General features: G+C 38.4%; 2 protein-coding genes across 2 annotated transcripts; both read right to left on the reverse strand.

Annotated features, from left to right (window-relative positions):
* Positions 1-387: 387 nt before the first annotated feature.
* On the reverse strand, positions 388-1,520 carry LOC116527925 (olfactory receptor 2F1). Its single transcript, XM_032245143.1, has one exon. It carries the CDS (start codon positions 1,480-1,482, stop codon positions 529-531), a length of 954 nt encoding a protein of 317 aa, XP_032101034.1. The 5' UTR covers positions 1,483-1,520; the 3' UTR covers positions 388-528.
* Positions 1,521-21,575: 20,055 nt separating this feature from the next.
* Positions 21,576-22,529, reverse strand: LOC116527926 (olfactory receptor 2F1-like). Its single transcript, XM_032245144.1, has one exon. It carries the CDS (start codon positions 22,527-22,529, stop codon positions 21,576-21,578), a length of 954 nt encoding a protein of 317 aa, XP_032101035.1.
* Between the last annotated feature and the right edge of the window lie 2,227 nt (positions 22,530-24,756).

Raw genomic sequence — 24,756 nt, forward strand, 5'->3', positions numbered from 1 at the left:
CACTTGGCTATATTGTGATCAGAGTGAACAAGATCTTTAATTGATGTTTCTCCGTGAATCACAAATATATTGTATGTGGCGACTTACATCATGTATTATTGTGAGCAAATTTTCAACAGTGAATATGCATTTGACCCAAGACAAACATTATAACCTTTCTGAAATATGGAAAAATAACCAGTTATTCAGTGTAAGAGCTAGGTGTAGGTCCATGATTATAAACAATGTAACAAACCCAACAGTACAATAATGTGGTACAGTTTATTCCAATTACTATCAAGACAAAGAAATGGAGACTAAATAATGTGACAGGTCTAAGGTGTCAGTGCCATACTCCACTAATTATGACATAAAACTACCGCACATCTCTCACCCTATCTCAACCACTCAGCCTCCTACATAACATCCTCAGTACCTGCTGCATCATCTCCTTCCTGGTTGCCAGGGCAACGTAGTTTATACCTGTCAAATCTGTGTTGGGTGGAGAACAATGAGGCAAAGCTGTTTTCTCTGAGTTATGCTCACGAGTCAAGTTGCCAGCTTTGATGTTAACCCAGAGAATTTCCCTAATAGTTTATGCCAGGCCCCCTTAACCTCTTTATTCCTTAGGCTGTAAATCATAGGATTCAGCATTGGTGTCAAAATGGCATAAAAGAGAGAGATCAACTTCTCCTGAAGGACAGAGGGACCAGAATGGGGCTGGATGTAAGTGAAAATGGCCATGCCATAGCACAGGGCAACCACCGTGAGGTGAGAGGCACATGTGTGGAAGGCTTTCCTCCTTCCTTCTCTGGACTGGATCTTTAGGATGGCGGAGATGATCCGGATGTAGGACAAAAGAACCAGGCAGAAGGGTGTCATCAGAAGAAGAATGCTAGACACCATGATGGCGACCTCATTGGAGAAGGTGTCCACACAAACCAGCCTGACCACTGCTAGAAGTTCACAGGATATGTGATCAATAAACTTGTTTGTGCACATGGGCAGCTGAAAGGTGATGGTGGTCTGCATGAACGAGTTAATGGATCCACTGACCCAGGATGTGACGGCCAACCTAGCACACCGTCCTCCATGCATAATGGCCAAGTATCGCAGGGGGTCACACACAGCCACATAGCGGTCATAGGCCATCACTGCCAGGAGAACAAACTCAATCCCACCCAAGGCCAGGGAGAAAAATAACTGGGCTGCACAGCTCCGGAATGGGACGGCTTTATGTTCTGCAAGAAAATGTGCCAGTAGCTGAGGGACTATGCTTGTGGCATAGGAGACATCAACGAGGGAGAGGTTGGTGAGAAAGAAATACATGGGAGTGTGGAGTCGGCTGTCCAGCCTGATCAGAAGAACAATGAGACAGTTCCCCAGCATGGTCACCACATACATGACCAAGAACAGGACAAAGAGGGAGATCTGAGTGTCCCAGTCACTGGACAGGCCAAGGAGAATAAATTCACTCACCCAAGTCTGGTTATCTCTTCCCATTTAAATATTCAAGGATTATTAATCTGTGAAGAGAGTCAGAAAAAAACAGAATCTGTTGAGTAGCCATAAGAATGACCTTTTAAGAATACATATTTATATGACCTACCAGTGCTAGCCTCAGTCTTTAGATTATTTGTGAGGTTAAGCTAACAACCTGGATTCCAACATGCATTGTATCTAAGTCCCTCAAGAAGGGCATGATTTGTCTCAGGGAGGTCAGCTAAAGCCTGGAGATGATGTAGTGCAGTTTTAGGAGTTCTACCTTTTTACCACCTTATTTGATTCTAGAGCAAGAAGAGCCTGGTAATTGAAAATTGTCAGGTTCATCCATGTCCCTACAAAGGACACAAACTCGTCGTTTTTGATGGCTGCATAATATTCCATGACGTATATGTGCCACATTTTCCCTGTCCAGTCTATTATCGATGGGCATTTGGGTTGGTTCCAGGTCTTTGCTATTGTGAACAGTGCTGCAATGAACATTCATGTGTATGTGTCCTTATAGTAAAACGATTTATAATCCTTTGGATATATACCCAGTAATGGGACATCATTCTCAGCAAACTGACAGAAGAGCAGAAGATCAAACACTGCATGTTCTCACTCATAGGCGGGGGTTGAACAATGAGAACACATGGACACAGGGAGGGGAGCACTACACACTGGGGTCAGTTGGGGGGAAATAGGGGAGGGACGGTGGGGTGTGGGGAGTTGGGGAGAGATAGCAAGGGGAGAGATGCCAGATGTAGGTGATGAGGAGGAAGGCAGCAAATCACACTGCCACGTGTGTACCTGTGCAACAATCTTGCATGTTCTTCACATGTACCCTAAAACCTAAAATGCAATAAAATAAATGGAAAAAAAAAAGAAAATTGTCAGAAAAATGATAAACAGTGAAGACAGACAGTTGGAAACTATCTCAAATATGCACACTAGACTCAACTTGATGAAATATGTATATCAATCACAACAGGAAACATTGGGAAGTGGCAAGGGTCTTGTGGAAAGAGCCTGGAATCAGAGAACCTAGGTTTTATCTAGCAGGTAGGTGACTTTTCTTTAGTGACAAGGTTCATAGGTAAGACAGATCACTATTAAATGACTCATAGTTACTTTTAAGTCAAACTTATATAGGTTATAGGGAAGTACTTGGTGTACACTAACTGGTAGTACTAGTACTAGGAGTGTTAGCAGTATGATGACTTCTGCTTTGGGGGTAAAGTAGCAACTTTGCTCGCATATCCCCTCCACAAAATCAGATATAAACTGGTAGCAACCTCTAATAGCTCTAAGGGCTTGGAGGCTTTGAGGATTCACTGGTCTTTTTGATAGGCTTTGGTTTCTTCGATCATTAGTGGAATAAGGGAGGACATTGCGATGGCATCTTGTTCTTTGTATTTTTCTCTTTTCTACTTGCTTCTGTTAAGAATCTATCCTTTAAATATGGGTTTAAAAGAACAAAAAGATATGAATAGTTAGACGTTTTAGACACAAGGGATGAATTGAAAGCAGTTGTTTAAAGACCTTCTTCAACCCTGTCTTCAACAAAGAAGATGTGCTTTGGAATGGAGATTCCCTGATGTTGTCTTTTGCAAATGCTTTTTCAGTAAAACTAATGTGTTCATTATATCATCAGTTGTGAACCTTAAACAGAAACAGGTTACATTTGAAAAATTTTGGAACTGATTCCTTCTTATTTCATGTTCACCTATTCACTAACTTTTCTTTTACTGCAGTGCACACAGTAAGGGAAACTAGGAGAGAAAGGAGGCAGAGGCATTGAGGTCAGAAACAGGTCAGACGAGAGTGTCTTAGTTGCAAGAGAAAGACTGTCAGTTCTGCAAGTCTCTTACTCGATAAAGGATTAAACAAAACATGTAGTTCCAGAAATGCCCGTCTCCTTCATGGTTCAGAATCACATCTATTTTTTCTAAACTCTTCCCTAATGTCCTTCTCAAAACCTTCTTCCTCCTCCAATACTTCCTCCTTTACTGCTCTGTCCTGATGGGTCCTCAGGGTGCTTTTCTTCAATCTTGACTGACCTGAGAATACATCTGATTGCCTCAAAGAAGACATTCTAGTTTAAACTCTACAATCTCAAGTATATGTTTTCCTTTAAAAAAAAAATCTGTCAACTCTTATTGAATAGACAGAAGATGTGCACCAGAAGTAGACATTTTTTCCACTAATTAGGCAAATATCTATGAAGTGCCGTCTTTGATAGATGCTGATTTTTTGCTCATCAGTGGAGGAAAAGACACAGACACAGTGATCTTCCCCACATCATTTACTCCTCTGCCTCACTGGAGACCCTGCAAGCCCATGACTCACTCCTCTCAGCCACCCCACACCTTTCTCCGCTATAGTCTATGTCACATTACAAATGAGTGACAGTGTCTCATCGCAGAGAAAGTGTGAACTGCAGAGTCTAACAGCTCCTGTTTTGTATCTACATCTGTTTGTTCTGCTTCCTGAGACTTGGAGCAAGATACTTAGCCTCTCTGAGTCTCATATTCTTCAGGTGTGAAATGGGCCTAATATTGTCCAGCTGAAGGGTCCCGGGTGAAATTAAAGGAGTTGAAGGACCAAAGTTCCTGCCGGAGTGCCTGAACAGGCAGGTGCCCGTTATTTACTGATGATCCTTAGTCTTCTTCATTCACTCCCCCTCTCTGCCATCCTCAGGTTTCTCTTGCTCCTGAGCAACTCCTTTTCCCTCCTTATAAAAGAAAATATACAGACATCTCAATTAAGGAAGCTTTAGTTTATATATAGCATTCTAAATCCCCTTCATTTCACATCTCTAATGACTGGAATCCATTTTCTGAATTTACTTCCTGATATTAATCCCTTAACCAGTGGAAATTTCTACCCTCACTAATCTATAGAACTTGAAAACTTAAAGGTTACTGTCATCAGCAATTCAAGAGAATTTTATTCTATTTACATTCTTTAGTTAGCTTTTAACAATGTTACCTATTTGTTTCTTCAAACTCTCAACTCTGTCATGGACTTCTGTCCTGATCTTCCTCCAATTGATTTGCCTTGTAAGAATTCTTAGCTTCTTTAGTTCTGCTCCATTCTATGAGCATTTGCTAAGGTTCTGTACTTAGAAGTTACACTCTAGTTCTACAGTTTTTCTTGGAAGGCTTCTTATTTCTAGCTATAATAATTACTATCAACTCTATATGGCTCACTCTTAATTTCACCTTTACCTTCTAGATTTCCCTCCAAGGCTCCAAATGCATTCTGCAAAAGCTGAATGAATGTTTCCTAAATGTATCACCAATGCCTGTATTCCTCTATCCACAAATGAAATTCCCTCCTGACCTTTTTATTTCTATCAACAGAATTAGATTTGCTCCACTCTTCCAATGAACCATCTTTTATTTTTCCTTCCTCACCATGAATAAATCTTCTTTTGTATCTTCTATTGCTCATCTTTCACCTTCCTCTTAGCCTTCATCTATATTTACTTTAGCCCTCATTATTCCCATCTTACAGAGTATAAGACCTTGCAAATTTCTGTCATGTAACCTTGACTCACTCCAGACATCTTACCTTCTACTTCCAAATCAATCATGCAAAGCACAAATTTGTTACATCACTTTCATGGACACACATATCTATGGTGTATGTGTTTAAAACATTAATTTATTCTTGGCTGAAATGTTTCCATGCAATCCATAATCCAGTCCTGTTCTATATCTAGCTTTCATTTTATTAATTATGGCATCTATATTATGCTGTATGTTTTACAGTGAAGTGTTTCATTGAAATAGGCTGCTACTACTTAAATACTTTCTATTGACGTATTAACTGAATACTCTTAGCATAGTAAGGTGACTATTTCTTTCCAAGGGTATTGCCTTGGTTTAAAAAAAAATAATATTTAAGTATACCTTTCCTCTAGGTACCCATGATAGATAAAGAAAAAAGAAATATCATGTGCATTTGAAAACCAAATTAAGGAGGAAAAATGTGTTGTTCAGATCATTTTACTGCACATGTAGTTAATGCCATTTTCATATTGCTTTGGTTCCAGCTTCCAGCTAAATGGAACTGGATCTATATTCTCCCTTCAAGGTGAAGAGTAACTAGGTGCCAGATAAGTGCTCTGTGTCTAACCACACATGTCACAAAGCAGATATTGGCCTTTTCTGCCCTAAATAATCTGTAATTCTATAGCTCTCCCTGAACCTGTGTTTTTCATTCAAGCCAAATAACCTAGGGACAATTTTGAAAATATTTGCTCCCTTTGTCTGTACAAATAAGACAACAAAAACCTCTTACTACAGGTTTAGCATGCAGCTACTGTTCAAAAGCAGTGTTACACAATGAGTACAGCTAACAGTCCCATTTAGCTCGTCCTCATGTACAAGGGTGTCTTGTGCTCTCTTCTCAGTATTTGTCCAACTACTTTACCTATTTGCCAGTACCTAATGTTCCTTTAATAAACAATGAAACTCTATTTTATCTTCTTCGGGTTATGTCATCCTCATACTCAACAAACCTAGAGCTATACATCTCTCTCTGTGTTTTGAGCTTTCTTTGTCTATCGAGAAAAAAACAATCTATGCTGCCTGCTCAGAACATGATATTGAAGAGTAACATACCCTGTGATTCATCTTCTTACACATGAGCACCAGGAAGGAAGGACTTCCTCTAGCCTTTGTTTTATGAATGGTGAGGAAGTTAGGGTAATTACTGTGGCCATAATAATTAGAAAACAATATATGATATAATATTATATATGTAATTGAAATATTCCTGTAAAATTATGTCCTTAAAGCAATGTCTGCCACTAACATCTGAAAGTTATTACATTTATGTAAAGCACTGATCCCTCTGTGACATGTTTAAGGTTGAAATAATACTAAATTAAAAGTTTGTAATATGAAGTACCTGAACTTAGTGTGAACTAGTATCTCAAGCTACACTGATCCTTTACAATATATCATATATGAGTAGAAACTAGAGCTGAAGCTATGAATGGTACTGAAATTGCAAGAAAAGTCAGGGTTCAGGCAAATTAATTCAGTCACTGTTGAAACCAGGTCAGAGATTTCTGAAAGGAAACAGAACTACCATTTGAGCCAGGAATCCCATGACTGGATGTATGCAAAGGAATCTGAATTGTTCCTTTCAGATCAAAGTCACAAGCACATGTATGTTCATCACAGCACTATTCACAACAACAAAGACGTGAAGTCAACCTACATGCCCATCAATGGTGAATCAGAAAAAGAAAATGTGGTACATATACACCATGGAAAACTATGCAGCCATAAAAAAAAGAGAATGCAATCAAGTTCTCTGCATGAGATGAAGCTGGAGGCTGTGAACCTAAACAAATTAATACAGGAACAGAAAACCAATTATCACATGTTCTTCATTTATAAGTGGGAGGGCCTACTTGAGGATGGAGGGTGAGAGGAGGGTGAGGGTCAAAAACTACCTTTCGGGTACTATGCTCATTCACTATATGGGTGATGAAATCAATTGTACACCAAACCTCAGTGACACACAATTTACCCATGTAACAAATCTGCACATTTGTTACCTCAAACCTAAAATGAAAGTTGAAAAAGAAAGTAAAAGAGTAGTGTGCTTTAACTGACAGCAAAGATCAAATCACTCATTTAAAATATTACCTTTATGGGGCTCTAGTTTAAGGTACCTCCATGTGCCCTTTCCCATCATCCAGAACTTTCCCTTTATTTTCCTTTTTGTCTTCATTTCTTTTTCATAGACAGAAAAATATTCATAAATGATTTATATGATGAGAAAATCACAGAAAAAGATGAGAAACTGGACCCATAGTCAAAATCAGCCAGACATCAGCAGAACTTTTCACTACGTTGGTGTCACACAGATAGGGCCATAATTTGTGGTTTTGGAAATGTCTTCATGTGCTGCTGTTAATTTTTTTTTCAATTTTAATTGCATTGAAATCCCATTGCTACTTTGTAGACTAACACTCAAAAATGCTCAATTTACTTTTACAAGGAAGTATCCAGGATTTGACCCTTAGATGCCTTTTCCATTTGTAGCAGGCAGTGCACATTTGATTATCCGAGCCCACCCAGTGAGGTAGGAAAAAAAAATTCATAAATGTTTTTCTGTCTATGAAAAAGAAATGAACATAAAAAGTAGGTGTTCCAATTCCTCACATAACTCTTTAGATGATACAATATACCTAATTTTTAAAAGTTGTAATCAATCTGTTTTTAAAAAATAAAGCAAATCTATTCATTGATTTCATAGCAACTGCTGTATTTTCTTTATTATAAGAGTTGAATCTAAATTATAATGAAGGTTATTTTTCAATCTATTCTGTCTTAATAAATTCACCCACTACTCTTTTTCATATTGTTTTAATCAACGACTACTTTATAGCATCTTTACTTGAAAATGTATGTCACTAAAACAAGATGAAGAGTGAAAAACTCACAGAATCGTGCTAGCAAATGTTCAAACCTGGACTAGCCTTTATCTGGATGGGGTAGGTAAAATTGGGCTTTATATGTTCCTGCCTTTCTTTCTCTGAATTTCTATTCTAACTCCTCATCTATGAACCAAAAAGCTTCATGTCAGTCTCTGCAGCTCTCTACATGCAGGGCTGCCTTCCTGCAGATGTGGCCCTTGTTCTAAAATTGCCTTTTCCTCTCCCCTTCTTAAAAGGAACATCAGGAAAGGCCAGATCTTAAGTGAAGTTAAACATGTTACAGTAAATTCTTAGGCAGTGATATATGTTAATATTTGCTGTAAACATTAGGTATTTTGAAATTATGGAATCATCCTGCCAACTAGTATGTTAGAATTTTCTTTAACCCTGAATAGTTGATCTCCAAGATGGGGGTCCCATCCATGCCCAGTCTGTACAGCACTGCAGAATGCTGAGAAGAAAGGGTACAGCCCAAGGCAACAATGACTTCTCACCTAAAGTTCCCTTTCAGCCTTTTACCACATCCTCCCCCTATTGCTGCTCTCATAGAAGGGATAAGATGGAGGAACTCTGAGCATCTGTTCAAGAAAAAGATGAGAAACTGCACCCATAGTCAAAATCAGCCAGACATTGGCAGAACTTTTCACTATGTTGGTGCCACACAGATAGGGTCATAATTCCTGGTTTTGGAAATGTCTTCACATGCTGTTGTTCCTTTTTTTTTTTTTTTTTTTTTTTAATTGCATTGAAATCCCATTGCTAGTTTATGGACTAACACTCAAAAATGCTTGATTTACTTTTACAAGGAAGTATCTAGGACTTGACCCTTAGGTACCTTTTCCATTTGTAGCAGGCAGTGCACATTTGACTATCCTACCCCATCCAGTGAGTATATTATACACTTTAAACTATCTAAGATGATGTTTCACTTTGATTGGCTGACTGCTTCAGTATGTTATATTCTTCCTTTACCCCCGCAATAGAGAGAGCGAAGTGCTGATTTGGAATGAATGACTCAGGAGCTATGTACACTCTGAGGACTCCTCAGTGACTCATTCTCCAGAAATAGCTCAGAATCATAATCCTTTCCACTCTCCTTGTCAATTCAAAGAGGGTGTGATCGGATACAATCTTGGATAAGCCTTGAATCCAATTTCAAACATAGTCAGGCATGGTGAGGCTTACTCATGGAATAGAGATGATGCTGTACATCATTACGTGTTCGATGCCCCACTGATAAGGAATAAAAGGCCAAAAGGTTTCTTCCTGGGAAAATTTGTGCATCATCTTTCCTAACACTTTTTTGAGTCTTTGTCATATGTGGCCTCCTTTTGGAGTCCTTTACAACCTCGGCTGAGAGAGAGCCCTGAATACAGAAGCAGAGCACATGACGATAAGACACACAACCTACAGCTATTTCTCTTCCATGCTGGTCTAAATAAACAAGAAGCATACCTTTGCACAGCGGGGCTCTCAGTGGAAGCGGCATTTTCATTTAGTGAAAGATTCATCTGACCTGTGTTTGAACACTTGGTTTTGATATACACTAAATACATCCAACCTGCAGAGGAGTATTTTTATCTTCCTAGAATTTGGGAATGGAGAAACCCAGTGCCACTGGGTAGACAGCATCCCCAAGATGGCTTTATATCCTGAGAGGTCAATTACTTTTCTTCTTTGGGGCCTTGTTACCTACTTCCTGTCTTGATTTGGTTGTCGGACTTTTCACATAATCTGAATCCAATTATTGAGACCTAGTTCTCAAACATGCAATTCTGACGGTCGCCTTTAGAGATGTAATTTATCATGGTCTCATTCTGTTTGTGCTCCACCTTCTCTAGATCCCTTGTCCCTCATATCTCAGAATATTCTTTTCCAGTGTAGTTTCCTCACTCTAGCAAGTTTCTATTGTGCAATCCCCAAACTCATTAGAGAGAAACCAACCCTGAAATGAGAGTCAGGAGACCTCAATCCTGGGTCAGTTTGCATTTGGAGAGCCTTTTAACTTTGAACAATTCATTTAATCATCTTACATTTAATTTTCTTTTGCATTGAAAAGAAAATCAGGCTGGGCATGGTGGTTCATGCTTGTAATCCGAGCACTGTGAGAGGCTGAGGCTGGAGGATTGCTTGAGGCCAAGTGTTCAAAACCAGTCTGGGCAATATAGTGAGACCCCATCTCTAAAACAAGTGTTTTTTTTTTTTTAAATTAGCTGGCCATAGTGGCACATTCCTATAGTCCTAGCCACTCAGGAGACTGAGGCTGGAGGATTGCTTGAGCCCAGGAACTCAAGGTTCAGTTAGTTATCATCATGCCAGTGCTCTGCAGCCTGGGAAACAGAAAGAGCCTCTGTCTTTAAAAATAAATAAATAAATAAATAAATAAGAGAAAGAAAGAAAAGAAAGCCGAAACAGTTACTATACACACCCTTAGGAAAATAATTGAGATGAGAGACTTTAAAACAATTTACAATTTTTCTTTTCTGGAAAGGTAATATACTCCTACAACATGTTCATAATTTTTTTTAATCTAGCCTTCTCACCTAAGTGTCTTCCCCAAAAATGATACAGAATTCATCCATGGTTTCTCTATTATTTTAGTTAATAATCATTCTCTTCTCCAACCTCAGTTTTCACCCTTCCTTTTTTTCTCTGCTAATACTAAAGTCTAATATTGAATAACCCATACAACAAAAATGTACCTAAGCATCTGGCTTTCAGAAAGCAAAATTATTTTTCTACATTTGTTACAATACTTAAGATGAGACAGTTTCAGGCCAGGCACGGTGGCTCACACCTGTAATCCCAGCACTTTGGGAGACCTAACTGGGCAGATTACCTGAGGACAGGGATTCAAGACCAGCCTGGTGAACATGGCAGAATCTGGTCACTACTAAAAAATACAAAAATTAACCAGGTGTTGTGATGGGCACCTGTAATCCCAGCTACTCAGGAGGCTGAGGCAAGGAGAATTGCGTGAATCCAGGAGGCAGAGGTTGCTGAGATGGCACCACTACACTCCAGACTGGGTGAAAAAAAAAAAAAAGATAAGAAGGTTTCACATTCATGGTTTATATTTCTGAATATTTCTGATTCAAACTTCCTAACAAATCATATTGTACTATCTCTGACCCTCTTTACCTCTGTTTGTACCCACTCTCTGATGACAGCTCTATTATGAGCCCTCAAATGTTAATCAGTGCGTCCAACTGACATATCTATCTCAATCTAGGATTAAGTTGTTTTCTAAGCAAGGCTTCCCTCCAACAAAGTGGGGAGCCATAAAGGTTAAGTGTCCCAGGCCTCTTGGGAAATTACCTGGAACTAGTACACATTTGAGGGAAACTAAGGAGGAAGGTTACAGGTAGTCCCAAATTGGCTGACACACACAGAAGTAATGAAGTGCGGTAGTGACTGTACTGGCGATGCAGAGCGGGTAGATTCCCCTCAGGAGCTTCATGCACTAGAATGTTAATTGCAGGCACCATTCCCAATTCTCAAGGGCAGGGCCTCCATGCCACTCTTATTTTTCCTGTGAAAGACTGTTCTTTTCTATCCCTGTTTCCTCCAGAACTCCACTAAAGCCTTAGGTCACTCTAAAAAAAATTCACAGAAGCTTTCTTGGTAGGGTTTTAGCATATTCTCCTATAACCCAAATCTGGCGTTTGTCCCTCAATGTACCTATTTCAGTGAGCAGTGAATAGGCCTATATTCATATCAGTTAAACAAACAAACAAACAAAAAACCCTCTCCCTTGGCTCCAGAATTCTCTTATTTCTCCTGGAGACAGAACAGCTGTGCTTTATTCTGCTGAGATATATGCAAAGAATATAATGGGCCGCTGTGAACTTTACAAGAGTCCGTGGATAGCATGTCTCATGGTACTATTTAAGCTCCAAAATAATATCATTGTATAAAAAGATTTAAGACTTCAAATAAGATGTAGAAAAAGTGAATCTTATGATTTACTGTGAAAAAAAAAAAAAGAAAGAAAGAAGGTTATCCAAAATAATACAAAGGATTAACTTTAAATACCTCTTCAATTTTTTAATATATATAAAAAGATTTCATACAATTTTGAGATAACGCAAGCGTAGTATCATTGCCTGATACATTCTTTATCCAATCAAGGGTGATTGCACCCTTAAGTGAATCACGTCTCTATTTATTTATTCATCTACAAAGTCAAATAACAGTAATTCCTCAGCACCGCCATCTACCTGTCTACTTTATTTTTTAAGGTCACTTCACAGTTGTCTATCTAGAATTTGAAGATCACTTCATAGTTGTCTATCTAGAAATTCCTTCAAACAAGCATTCACAAAAGCACACTAATATTTACTATCAATTCATACGCTTGGTATTATAAAAAATAGAACGAATATAACAAATTACTTCCTCCTAGGAATTATGCATATAATTAGAGTAAGCTACTTCCAGAGAAGTAGTTTGTTTGGCTTGCAATTCCTTGGCCTAAAAAGCATTATTTGCCATTGTTACAGCTTACTTTGCTTAACCTTGGCACACATTTTCCCACTTACACTGTTAAAACTGACCTTAAAAAGTAATTGAAAATGTGTTGTCTGAAGAAGGATGCTGATAACAGAGGAGACTATGCATGGCAGTGTGGTGGTGGGGAGGGTATATGTGAACTCTCTGTACTTCCTGTTAAATGTTTGTATCTACGAATGTAAGATTGCTCTAAAAATAAAGTCTACTGAAAAGGGAAAATAGGTAATTGAGCTTGTTCTAGCTTTCACTTAGGCTGTAAAAAGCTGGAAAGAGCATTGCTTCCATCCTGAAACAAGAAAAGGTTTGATAATCTATACAACCACAACTATTCTTGAATTGATAAGGGAGCTGAGGTGCAGGAAACTAACTAGCATGAAATCTGAGGAAATACAGATAACTCCAGAAAAACATGGGGTGTGAACTCTGTGTTACCTGGGCCAGAGTGTGAGAGGAAAATGGGGCCATCGTAGGTGCTAGTAAGAACTGCTTTGCCAAATTGCTGAAGGTGAAGTGTGAGGTACTGTGAGTACCAGGAGCCACAGATAAATGAGGAGTTTACACCTATTCTCAATATTTTATTCTCAGACTTGGGATAGCCCTGATGAGAATGCTTGTGGGAGGCTGAAGCACCACAGAAAGCCTCCTTTCTGAGGCAGATGGAAGTGAGGGCAGAAATAGTGGCTGCAGGAAGACAGGAAGCCCACTCACTCCTAACAAGTCTGTCTCCTGCGTGGTTCAAAACCTGGAACCACTCACTGGAGGAAGGGCAGGCACCGTTTTCCCCACAGACAGAGGAAGACTCATTGCTGAGGGAAGGAAAAAGCAAATAAACATAAACAAACACTTTCTAGCCCTGAGTCCAGACCATGAACCTTCTCCTAAGGCTAGGAAGGAGGCTGGATCACAGTGACCCAGGGACAAGGAACAAATGATGTGCCTGACTGAGATAGAACCAGAATAACAAAGCATAATCCTCATTCTCTATGACCAGGACAGTAAGAATTGAAGAGCATGTATTGTTGCTTAGGCTTATCATGGACAAAAAGCAGCATGTGGAAAGACATAGTCTGGTGTGGAGTCTCACAGTAAGAGCTTCAAACTAACGGTGGAACAGCAATGTTTGAGAAAACCCTCCAACAATTAACTCTCCACTCTAAGCACAAGCAATGCTCAATACTAAAGAAATTTGGACGTGTTGGTGCACTGAGGATAAGCAACACCAAAACTCAAACCCAGGTCATTCCCTGATGCCACTGGTTCCCACATCCCCTGGACACCCCCCGCACACACACACTCACACACAACACAACACTGCAGGATTTTGTGTTTTGTGGTTTTCCTTGTAGAGATTGTTCACCTCTTTGTTAGTTATATTCCTTGGCATCTTATTTTGTGTGTGTGGCTACTGCAAATAGGCTTGTGCATTTGATTTGGCTCTGAGTCACAATGCTATTGGTATATAGAAACTATACTGATTTTTGTACATTAATTTTTGTATTCTGAAACTTTACTGAAGTTGCATATCAGTTCCAGTAGCCTATTGGCAAAGTCCTTTGGGTTTTCTAGGTTTAGAATCATATTGTCACTAAAGATAGATACTCTGACTTATTTTCCTATTCAGATGCCTTATATTTCTTTCTCTTGCCTGATTGCTCTGGCTAGGACTTCCAGTACCATACTGAAGAGCAGTGGTGAGATTGGGCATCCTTGTCTAGTTCCAGTTCTCAGTAGGACTGGTTCCAATTCTTGCCCATTCAGTATGATGTAAGCTGTGGGTTTGTCATAGAAGGTTCTTATTATTTTAAGGTATGTCTCTTTTACCTAGTTTGTGGAGGGTGGTTTTTTTTCATGAAAAAATGTTGGATGTTATAAAAAGATCTTTCTGCATCTATTGAGATGACCATATGGCTTTTGTTTTTAATTCTGTTTATGTGGTGAATCATATTTATTGATTTGCATATGTTGAACCAACCTTGCATACCAGGAATAGAGCCTACTTGATCATGATGAATTAACTGTTGGATAAGTTGCTGGATTTGTTTTGCTAGTGTTTTTTGAGGATTTCTGCATCATCCAATAGTGATATTTGCCCAAACTTATCCTTTTTTGTTGTGTGTCTGACAGATTTTGGTATCAAGATGATGCTGGTTTTGTAAAATGAGTTAAAGTGAGGTCTCTTCTTCGGTATCAGTTCTTTTTTACATAGGATAGAATTTGGCTATTAATCCATCAAGTTCACATCTTTTTTTTTTATTTACAGATTTTTAAAATTACTGATTCAATTTCAGAACTCATTATTGGTCTTTTCAGGCTTTCAGTTTCTTCCTGGCTAGATCTTGGGAGGTTGTGTGTTTCCAGGAACTTATCCAGGTTCTCCAGATTTTCTAATATGTGCGCATAGAAGTGTTCATAATAGTCTCTGTGGTTCTTTTTTATTTACATGTGATCAGTTGTAATGTCATCGTTGTCATTTCTGACTGTGCTTATTTAGATCTTCTGATTTTTTTGTTGATCTAGCTTGTGGTCTATTGATCTTATTTTTTCAAAAAAACAACTTTTGTACTCATTGATCTCTTGCATGGATTTTTGTGTCTCAATCTCATTCATTGCTCAAAGAAAGCAGAGACAACACAAATGTAAAAACATTCCATGCTCATGGATTGGAAACATCAATATCGTTTAAATGGTCATACTACTCAAAGCAATTTATAGATTCAATGCTATTCCTGTCAAACTACCAATATCATTTTTCAAATTAGAAAAAACTATTCCAAAATTCATAGGGAAAACAAAAAGAGCCCAAATAGCTAAAGCAATCCTAAGAAAAAACGAACAAACACCAAAGCTGGAGGCATCACATTACCTGATTTCATAATATACTACTGCAGTAACCAAAAAAGTATGATACTGGTATAAAAACGGACACACAAAGCAATGGAACGGAATAAAGAACCCAAAAATAAAACTGCACATCTATAATTATCTGGTAATTAATAAGCTTCACAAAAATAAGCAATTGGGAAAAGACTCCCAATTCAATAAATGGTGCTTGGATAACTGACTATCCATATGCAAAACAATGAAACTGAATGACCATTTATCTCCATATACAAAAATTAACTGAAGGTGGATTAAATACTTAAAAGGAAGACCTCAAACTATAAGAATTCCAGAAGAAAACCTAGAAAATACCCTTTTTGATATTGGCCTTAGCAAAGAATGTATGGCTAAGTTTTCAAAAGCAATTGGCAACAAAAACAAAAATGGATACATGGGATGTAATTAAACTAAAGAACTTCTGTTCAGCAAAAGAAACTATCAACAAAGTAAACAGAAAATACACAGAATGGGAGAAAATATTTGCAAAGCACACATCCAACAAAGGTCTAATATCCAGAATCTGTAAGGAACTTAAATCAACAAGCAAAAAGCAAACAACCTCTTTAAAATTGAACAAAGGACATGAACAGATATTTCTCAAAAGAAGACATACAAGTGGCCAACAAACATATGAACAAAATGCTCATTATTAATAATTGTCAGAGAAATGCAAATCAAAACAACAGTGAGATACATTTCACACCAGTCAGAATGACTTTTGTTAAAAAGTCAAAAAATAACAGATGCTGGCAAGGCAATGGAGAAAAACAGACATTTGTACATTGTCTATGGATAGGTAAACTAGTCCAGCCAACATGGAGAGCAATTTGGAGATTTCTCAAAGAACTGAGAGTTGAACTACCATCCAACCTAACAATCCTCTTACTGAGTGTGTACCCAACTACTAAAAGGACACATGCACCTGTATGTTCATCACAGTGCTATTCACAATAGCAAAATCATGGAATCAACCTAGGTGTTCATCAATGATGAATTGAATAAAGAAAATGTGGTGCATATACACCATGGAATACTATGCAGCCATAACGAAAAATGAAATCATGTCCTATGTGACAACATGGATGGAGCTGAAGGCCATTACCTTAAGCAAGCTAGCGTAAAAACAGAATACCCCGTGTTCTCATTTATAAGTTGCAGCTAAACATTGTTTACACATGGACATAAAAAGGGACAATAGCCAGTGGGGACTAGTATAAAGGGGAGAAAGAGAGGAGGGAAAGGGCTGCAAAACTAGCTGTTGGGTACCATGCTTACTACTTGAGTGACGGGTTCAGTTACACCCTATACCTCAACATCATGCAACTTAACTTTGCAACAAAACCTTCACATGTACCTCCTGATCCTAAAATAAAAGTTGGAAAAGAAAAAAAAATACTGAAGGACAAGCAAAAGAGACATGCCCATTTCAAGTCATACTATTATTTTTTCTCAGAGTCAATTATCCTATACACACAGAATTTTTTAATCTAACGAATCGGAGGAAAAAACTGGAAAAAAATTGTCACTGAACAAAAGAATTAACACCATCAGACTCAAATATGGCCTATATATAGAAACTGTCACACAGGGGCTTAAACTCACTCTCATTAATAAGTTAACAGATCCTGTGGAAAAGATAGTCAGCTTCCATAAATGTATGAGGAATCTGAACTGTACATTGGAAACTGTATGGAAGAATCAAATGGAAATGCTGGACATGAAAAACCCCATTTCAAATGAAGAATGCTGATGAGGGGGCCCATATCAGACTCTGACCTTTGTGATGTAAGATCATAATTTTGTATTGTTTTGAGTCACACAATTTGTGGGACTTTGTAAAATAAAGTGGAATTTGTGGAATTCCTGCTTTTACAGCAGGAATAAGGAACTAAAATAGGTTCACATTCACCAAATATGGGGCAGTTGGAACATCAATAAAGACAATCATTGCCATGGATTAAGACACATTGAATAAATAAATGTACATGAATGAGTTCATAACTATAATGAAAAAACCTCACCTCATTTGTTGTATTTAAAAATGGCAAAGAAAGAGGAAAAAATTTTAAAAAATTATTCTGCCTTTCTCATACCACTTATAGCTCAGGAGGATGAAACAGTGATGAGGAGGACGTTTCTCTTCATAAACACATTTTGTATAAGAAAGAGAAAAGGATGATAGACTCTCACCATCTTGAAACCCCTAATAAATTAAGAGAGCTAGGTCAGTACTTCTCTACCAGGGGTAATTTTACCAGTGCCTCATGGGGAGGGAGTATGAGGCCATCTGGTAGGCAGATGTTAGGAATATTGCTAAGTATCCTACAGTGCACAAAATAGCCCCCATAACAAAGAATTTTTCAGCCCAAAATGTCAGTAGATATTTGTTGCTTTTGAAAAATCCTGACCTATGCAATATAATAGCTGCAATAATCCCCAGAAAAAAAGAAACACAATGTATAGTAATGTAAATTCTTACTACAAACATTGTGTGCTTCTTGCTAGAAGTACATGTAACAATCTATGAAATACTATTGTCAGAAAAATAAATAAATTTGATAAAACCTCTGAATTAAACAAGAGATACAGAAATAAAATAACATGTAAAATTACACTATAAGAGTGTTATCAAAAAATCTAGACAGTATGAAAAATCTAACAGGAACAAACAATGCAGTTTTATTTAAAAAATAATTCCAACAGTAAAATTGTAGAATTTGTAGATTGCTAAATTACTATAAATTTATTAATTGATAGAATAAAAGAATCCTTAGGGCCATAATGGACAACTGGAATATTTGGGTCTTATTTAGATTTTTATTTGAACAAATTGTAATTTTTAGATGTACTGGATTTTTAAGGAAAACCTTCAGTGGTGTTTTTATGGTTCTTAACTAATGAAAAATATTTTATTTTCAAATAGTTCTCAGTATCTTTTTAAATTTTTTCTATTTAATGACTAACTAGACAATGAAGTTTAGAATAGCATCTTATTTTGTATTCCGGTATCAAGAGAATGTTCATGCCTTCCACTGGGAATGTCTTTCACAAGCAGCTATGACTTAGAAATTTGTGTAGTGTCAAGGTGATCCAACTAGTTTAATTTATGAAGAATTTAAGTTACTGAGAAAATGCAGCCTTGAAATTTAAAAGTCTATCAAATAAAAAAGATAAAAATTGAAATTTAATAGACAGAATATATGATGATTAATATTGACCATCAGCTTGATTGGATTGAAAGTTACAAAGTATTGTTCCTAAGTGTGTCTGTGAAGGTGTTGCCAAAGAGGATTAACATTTGAGTCAGTGGACTGGGAGAGGCAGACCCACCCTCAATCTGGGTGGGCACCATCTAATCAGCTGCCAGCACGACTATGATAAAAGCCAGCAAAGGAACATGGAAGGACTAGGTTTCCTGAGTCTTCTGGTCTCCATCTTTCTCCTGTGCTGGATGCTTCCTGACCTCAAACATCAGACTCCACTCTAAGATCTCCAGCGTTTGGACTCTTGGGCCTACCCCAGTGGTTGGCCAGGGGCTCTTGGGCCTTCACCCACAGACTGAAGTTTCCACCGTTAGCTTCCCTAGTTTTGAGGTTTTGGAACTCCAACTGGCTTCCTTTCTCCTCAGCTTACAGATGGTCTATTGTGGGACATCATCTTGTGATCACTTGAGTCAATACTCCATAATAAACTCCTTTTTATATATTCATCTATCTTATTAGTCCTATTTCTCTCTAAGAACGCTGACTAATACAGAATATGAGACTATAATAGTCTATTTCTTCATACCTAATGTCCACTCTCAGTATTTCTGCTTCCCGAGACATCAAGACTTGGATAATCTTTCCAGGAAGAACCCAACATGCTTAGGAATGGTTTGAAGGCAAAGGATTGTGGGATGGTTGATGGAGAAGCACTGTGGGATGGTCACAAACACCATCACCACGTGACCACTCGCAGAACTGAAGCTACAGCATCTTCAAGTATTTTCCTCCTTGATATATCATGTATACGTTTATATTTTTGATTACTTTCTTCTTATCTCTTTCCCATACCATTTTATATGAGGCATGTTCATGATGGTAAATTTTCCAGTTTCGTACACAATTTACAGAATGTTCAGACAGCATCATCATATTTTAGAAGAGGAATGAGATTCAGATGGCATTTCCAATCTGGGAGATGAAGTGTTTTAGCTGACATCACTTTTAAATGACACTACTTTACTTGTTTCCTTCCCATTGCATCTACTTTAATTCAGATTTCTCTAATGTCTCAAGAGTATTACCCAAGCAGACCCAGCAGCCAGGCTGGTCATCTTGCCTCTGATCTTTCCTTCCATGATCTCATTTGCCAGAGTGATATTTTTAAAATGTAAATCTTTTCAATCTATACCCTTCTAAACATTCTTTACGGATTATTGTTTTCTATCGGAACAAAGTTAAAAAATACTTAGACATTTGACACTTTCCAGGGTCCGACCATGTCTAACCCGCCTGCTTTATCCCCACTACTTCCTCACTCCACTCTGCCCTGAAATTGAACTTCCAACATTTTTTGAACTTTCATGCTTGTCCACATCTCTACAACTTTGTAGAGGTTGTTTCTTGTTTGGGTTTCTTGTCATCCGGACAACTTGTTCTTACATTTCTGGTTTCAACCCAAGGGTCCTTTTATAAGAAGCCTTCTGCAATCATCCCCAGTGGGCTTCCCTTCACTGTAATACTTACCACAAAGCATTATCATTATTCCATTATCTGTCATCCTTACTATGTGAAATTATTCTTGTCAGGATACTGTCATATTGACTACTGTGTCCAACAACCATTTACTGATACGGACACAGAATAGATACTCCACTGATAATACCTGAAATACAAATTTAATTTGCCAGCATTGTCATCTTTCAGGATACCTGCCTATCTTGCAAAATTTAAGATTGTATTACTATTCATATAAAATTCAGATGTCAAACGGGCTTTGGGTTATATGTCTTCAACACTGTTTGAACGCTTAGATTCTATGATAATGTGCTGACAAATGTAAGAACTCCAAATCAACAGACTTAAAGAAGACACAAAAGGATTACAGGACTTTGACTCCTTCAAGGGAGTAGGAAGACCAGCTATTATCATATTCTTTCCTTCCTTTTCCCCTTTTCAATTACGTCTTCTCCTTCTTTTACATAGTTATGCTTCTTTTCAAAGGAAGGTCCAATCTCAGACAAGCCCAGGTTACAAGATTAGCAAAAGTTCACCTATGGCTCTGTTGTGTGTAAGTTCGCCCATGGCTCTGTTGTGTGTATGAGAGTGGGGAAGACGGGGGTAAGAGAAGTTCTCAACATGGAGACTTTAGGGTAACTTTTGCACAGTTGACTGATTTTTCTTGATGTTCCAAAATTCATATTAAATGATCTTATCCTTCATTGACTTTGGCTGAAGAGTTTGTCCTTAGATTAACTATGTCTGTGACATTTTATACAGTATCTCATAATTTGTGTGCTTTTTTCTGTGTTTCTAAAGATTCGGAGAAAGAGCATACAGATTTTTCAGAGATTGATCATTTTTAATATTTTAAATGATATATAAGCAGTAAAATCCTTCTCAAACTGTTTGGATACTGGCAAGGAGTGCCTGAAGCTTAACTTTCTTGGTCAATAATAGTCTTTAGTACAAACAGCCATTGATATTTTTCCACTGAATTACCTCCGGCACTCAGGAAAAGACATTATGTTCACATTTTGTAGGTCCTGCACAAAAACGTTTTAGTCAGCCTTGACAATAACACTTTTCTCAGAATGTTGACTCACACAACTACTGCATGTGGTGACATAAACTACACATTATTTAAGGTGAGTCTTCAAATGTAAAAATACATTTTGTTTTCAATGGAAGCACCATAACCTTTTATAAAATGTGGATGCGTAAGTACCAGTGGTCCAAGGTAAGAGCCATGAATAGGTCTATGATTATAAACGATGTGACAATTTTTTTCAGTTATCATCAGGCCATAAGAGTGGAGGTGGAGGAAGTGTGAGAATTTTTACAACAGCAGTATCTAACTCCACTGCTCATAAAAATACCCCCACCTCCCATACCCCATCCAACTCAACCACTCAGCCTCCTACATAACATCCTCAGTACATGTTATGTCATCTCCTTCCTGGTTGCCAGGGCAACATAGTTTATGCCTGTCAGATCTGAATTGGTTGGAGAACAATGAGGCAAAGCTGTTTTCTCTGAGTTATGCTCACGAGTCAAGTTGCCAGCTTTGATGTTAACCCAGAGAATTTCCCTAATAGTTTATGCCAGGCCCCCTTCACTTCTTTATTCCTTAGGCTGTAAATCATAGGATTCAGCATTGGTGTCAAAATGGCATAAAAGAGAGAGATCAACTTCTCCTGAAGGACAGAGGGACCAGAATGGGGCTGGATGTAAGTGAAAATGGTTGTGCCATAGCACAGGGCAACCACCGTGAGGTGAGAGGCACATGTGTGGAAGGCTTTCCTCCTTCCTTCTCTGGACTGGATCTTTAGGATGGCGGAGATGATCCGGATGTAGGACAAAAGAACCAGGCAGAAGGGTGTCATCAGAAGAAGAATGCTAGACACCATGATGGCGACCTCATTGGAGGAGGTGTCCACACAACCCAGCCTGACCACTGCTAGAAGTTCACAGGATATGTGATCAATAAACTTGTTTGTGCACATGGGCAGCTGAAAGGTGATGGTGGTATGCACAAGAGAGTTGATGGAGCCACTGACCCAGGATGTGACGGCCAACCTAGCACACTGTCCTCTGTGCATGATGGCTGAGTATCGCAGGGGGTCACACACAGCCACATAGCGGTCATAGGCCATCCCTGCCAGGAGAACAAACTCAATTCCACCCAAGGCCAGGGAGAAAAATAACTGGGCTGCACAGCTCCGGAATGGGATGGCTTTATGTTCTGCAAGAAAATGCGCCAGTAGCTGAGGGACTATGCTTGTGGCATAGGAGACATCAACAAGGGAGAGGTTGGTGAGAAAGAAATACATGGGAGTGTGGAGTCGGCTGTCCAGCCTGATCAGAAGAACAATGAGACAGTTCCCCAGCACGGTCACCACATACATGACCAAGAACAGGACGAAGAGGGAGACCTGAGTGTCCCAGTCACTGGACAGGCCAAGGAGAATAAATTCACTCACCCAAGTCTCGTTATCTCTTCCCATTTAAAAAATTCAAGGATTATTAATCTGTGAAGGGAGTCAGAAAAAAAACAGAAGCTGTTGAATAATCATAAGAGTAACTTGTTTGAATGCATTCTGTATATGCCAGCCAGCCTTAGGCAGGTACTTCAGATCATTTATTGGCCAAAATGATAGCCTTGACCCAACACTCATTATACCTACTTTGCATCAGGGAGACAAGTTATGGCCTTTAAAAGACACAATTTGATATCAGGAAAGCCAGTTAAATCCTGGAAATACGCATTGCAACATTAGGAATTCTACATCTTTACCAACTTACTTCAGATTCCAGGGCAAGGAGAGAATTGCAAATGACAATGGCAGGTAAAATTATAAGCAATGAAGAAGAATATGGTTGGTAACTTAAAGAATCACCTTAAATGTGTCAACTAGACCTATCTTGATGAAATGTGTAAATCTACCACAAAAGGAGAGATTTGGAAGAAGCAAGGCTTTGAGGAAATATCGACCTGGAAACCTAGGTTTAAACCTGATTTTATTAGGCAGATTCATGATGTTGTTTTATTGATAAACATTATATATATAAGAGGACATTATTACATAACTCATGAGTACATTTAACATCAAACGTAGATAGCATGTGGGAGAAGTAATTTTTGAACTTTGTACTGGTAGTACAACTGTAGAATCATGGGTTTTAGTAGTAACAGGATCTCTGTGTTGGGACAGGTAAGCCAACAAACATGATTTCCCTGCATCCTCTCCACAAATTCAGATACAAATAAAATTGGAGACAACCTGTAACATATCTGAGAATATAGGGATGGCCTGGATGCTTGGAGGATCCTGGGGCCCACTGGTCTTTTGGGTAGCCTTTGATCTCTCTTTGGGTTGGGGTAGGGGTAGAGATTATAATTGTACTTTGGTCTCTTATTTTTTATTATTATTATTATTATTATTATTTTTGCTCTTTTCAACTTGCTGCTGTTGCAAGTTGAAAAGAGCCACTAAAGAAAACAAATATGAATATGAATGCTTAAACTTTTTAGATACAGATACAAGGGAGGAAAAGAAAGCAGGTGTTTAAGGACCCTTCTTCATTGTCCAAGACATAGAGGATATGAATTCACTTGAATGTACATTGGAATGGAGATTCCCTTCTCCTTACTTTTGCTCAGCAAGTGCTAGTCAGGAAAACTGATGTTACACATCAGTTTAGAACATCAAACAAGTTACACTGTAAAAAAAAAGAAAAAATTAGAACCAATTCCTTCTTATTCCATGTCTGCCTCTTCATGAGCTTTCCTTTTATTGCAGTGTTCACAATAAGGAAAAGTAGGAAAGAAAGAAGGCAGGAGGCATTGAGGACAGAAACAGGCCTGGACAGACCGGGATCTCTTACCTACAAGGGAAAGACTGTCAATGCTTCAGGTCTCTTATTTGATAAAGGATTAAGCAAAATATATAGTTCCAGAAATGCTCATTCCTTTCACAGTTTACATCCATTTTTTCTAACCTCTCCCTAATGTTCTTCTTAAGACCTTCCTTCTCTTAAATTTCCTCCTCTTACATTTCACCCTCAGGGTGCTTTTCTAAAATCATAATGAGCCTGGGAATACATTTGATTGCCTCAAAGAGACATTCAAATTTAAATTCTTAAACCTCAAAAACATTTCATTAAAAGAAAACCTGTCAATTATTGTTGAATAGATGCCAGATTTGCATCTGAATTAGACATCTTTCCATTAACTTGGCACACACCTATAAAGCGCCATCGTTGTTAGATGATGGATTTGTAGTGTGATTATTACCCTTAATTTTCACAGAGAGCTGACCTATTAGTGAGGGAAAGGATGTGGTGATCTTCCCCACATCTTTTGCTCCTCTGCGTCCCTGGAGACCCTGAAAGCCCATGACTCGCTGCTACTCTCAGCCACCCCACACATCTCTCCACTATTGTCCTTGTCACATTACAAATGAGTGACAGTGTCTCATCGCAGAGCAAATGTGAACTGCAGAGTCTAACAGCTCCTGTTTTGTATCCACATCTGCTTCTTCTGCTTCCTGAGACTTGGAGCAAGATACTTAGCCTCTCTGAGTCTCATATTCTTCATGTGTGAGATGTGCCTAATATTGTCCAGCTGAAGGGTCCCGGGTGAAATTAAAGGAGTTGAAGGACCAAAGTTCCTGCAGGAGCGCCTGAACAGGCAGGTGCCCGTTATTTACTAATGATCTTTAGTCTTGATTT

The sequence above is a fragment of the Sapajus apella genome, unplaced genomic scaffold (genome assembly GCF_009761245.1).
Source record: "Sapajus apella isolate SASKATOON/1434 unplaced genomic scaffold, GSC_monkey_1.0 scaffold56, whole genome shotgun sequence".
NCBI classification, from domain to species: Eukaryota; Metazoa; Chordata; class Mammalia; order Primates; family Cebidae; genus Sapajus; species Sapajus apella.

What these genes read in the sequence shown, in the direction of transcription:
- LOC116527925 (XM_032245143.1), bottom strand. Translation starts at nt 1,482, where the DNA reads ATGGGAAGAGATAACCAGACTTGGGTGAGTGAATTTATTCTCCTTGGC.
- LOC116527926 (XM_032245144.1), bottom strand. Translation starts at nt 22,529, where the DNA reads ATGGGAAGAGATAACGAGACTTGGGTGAGTGAATTTATTCTCCTTGGC.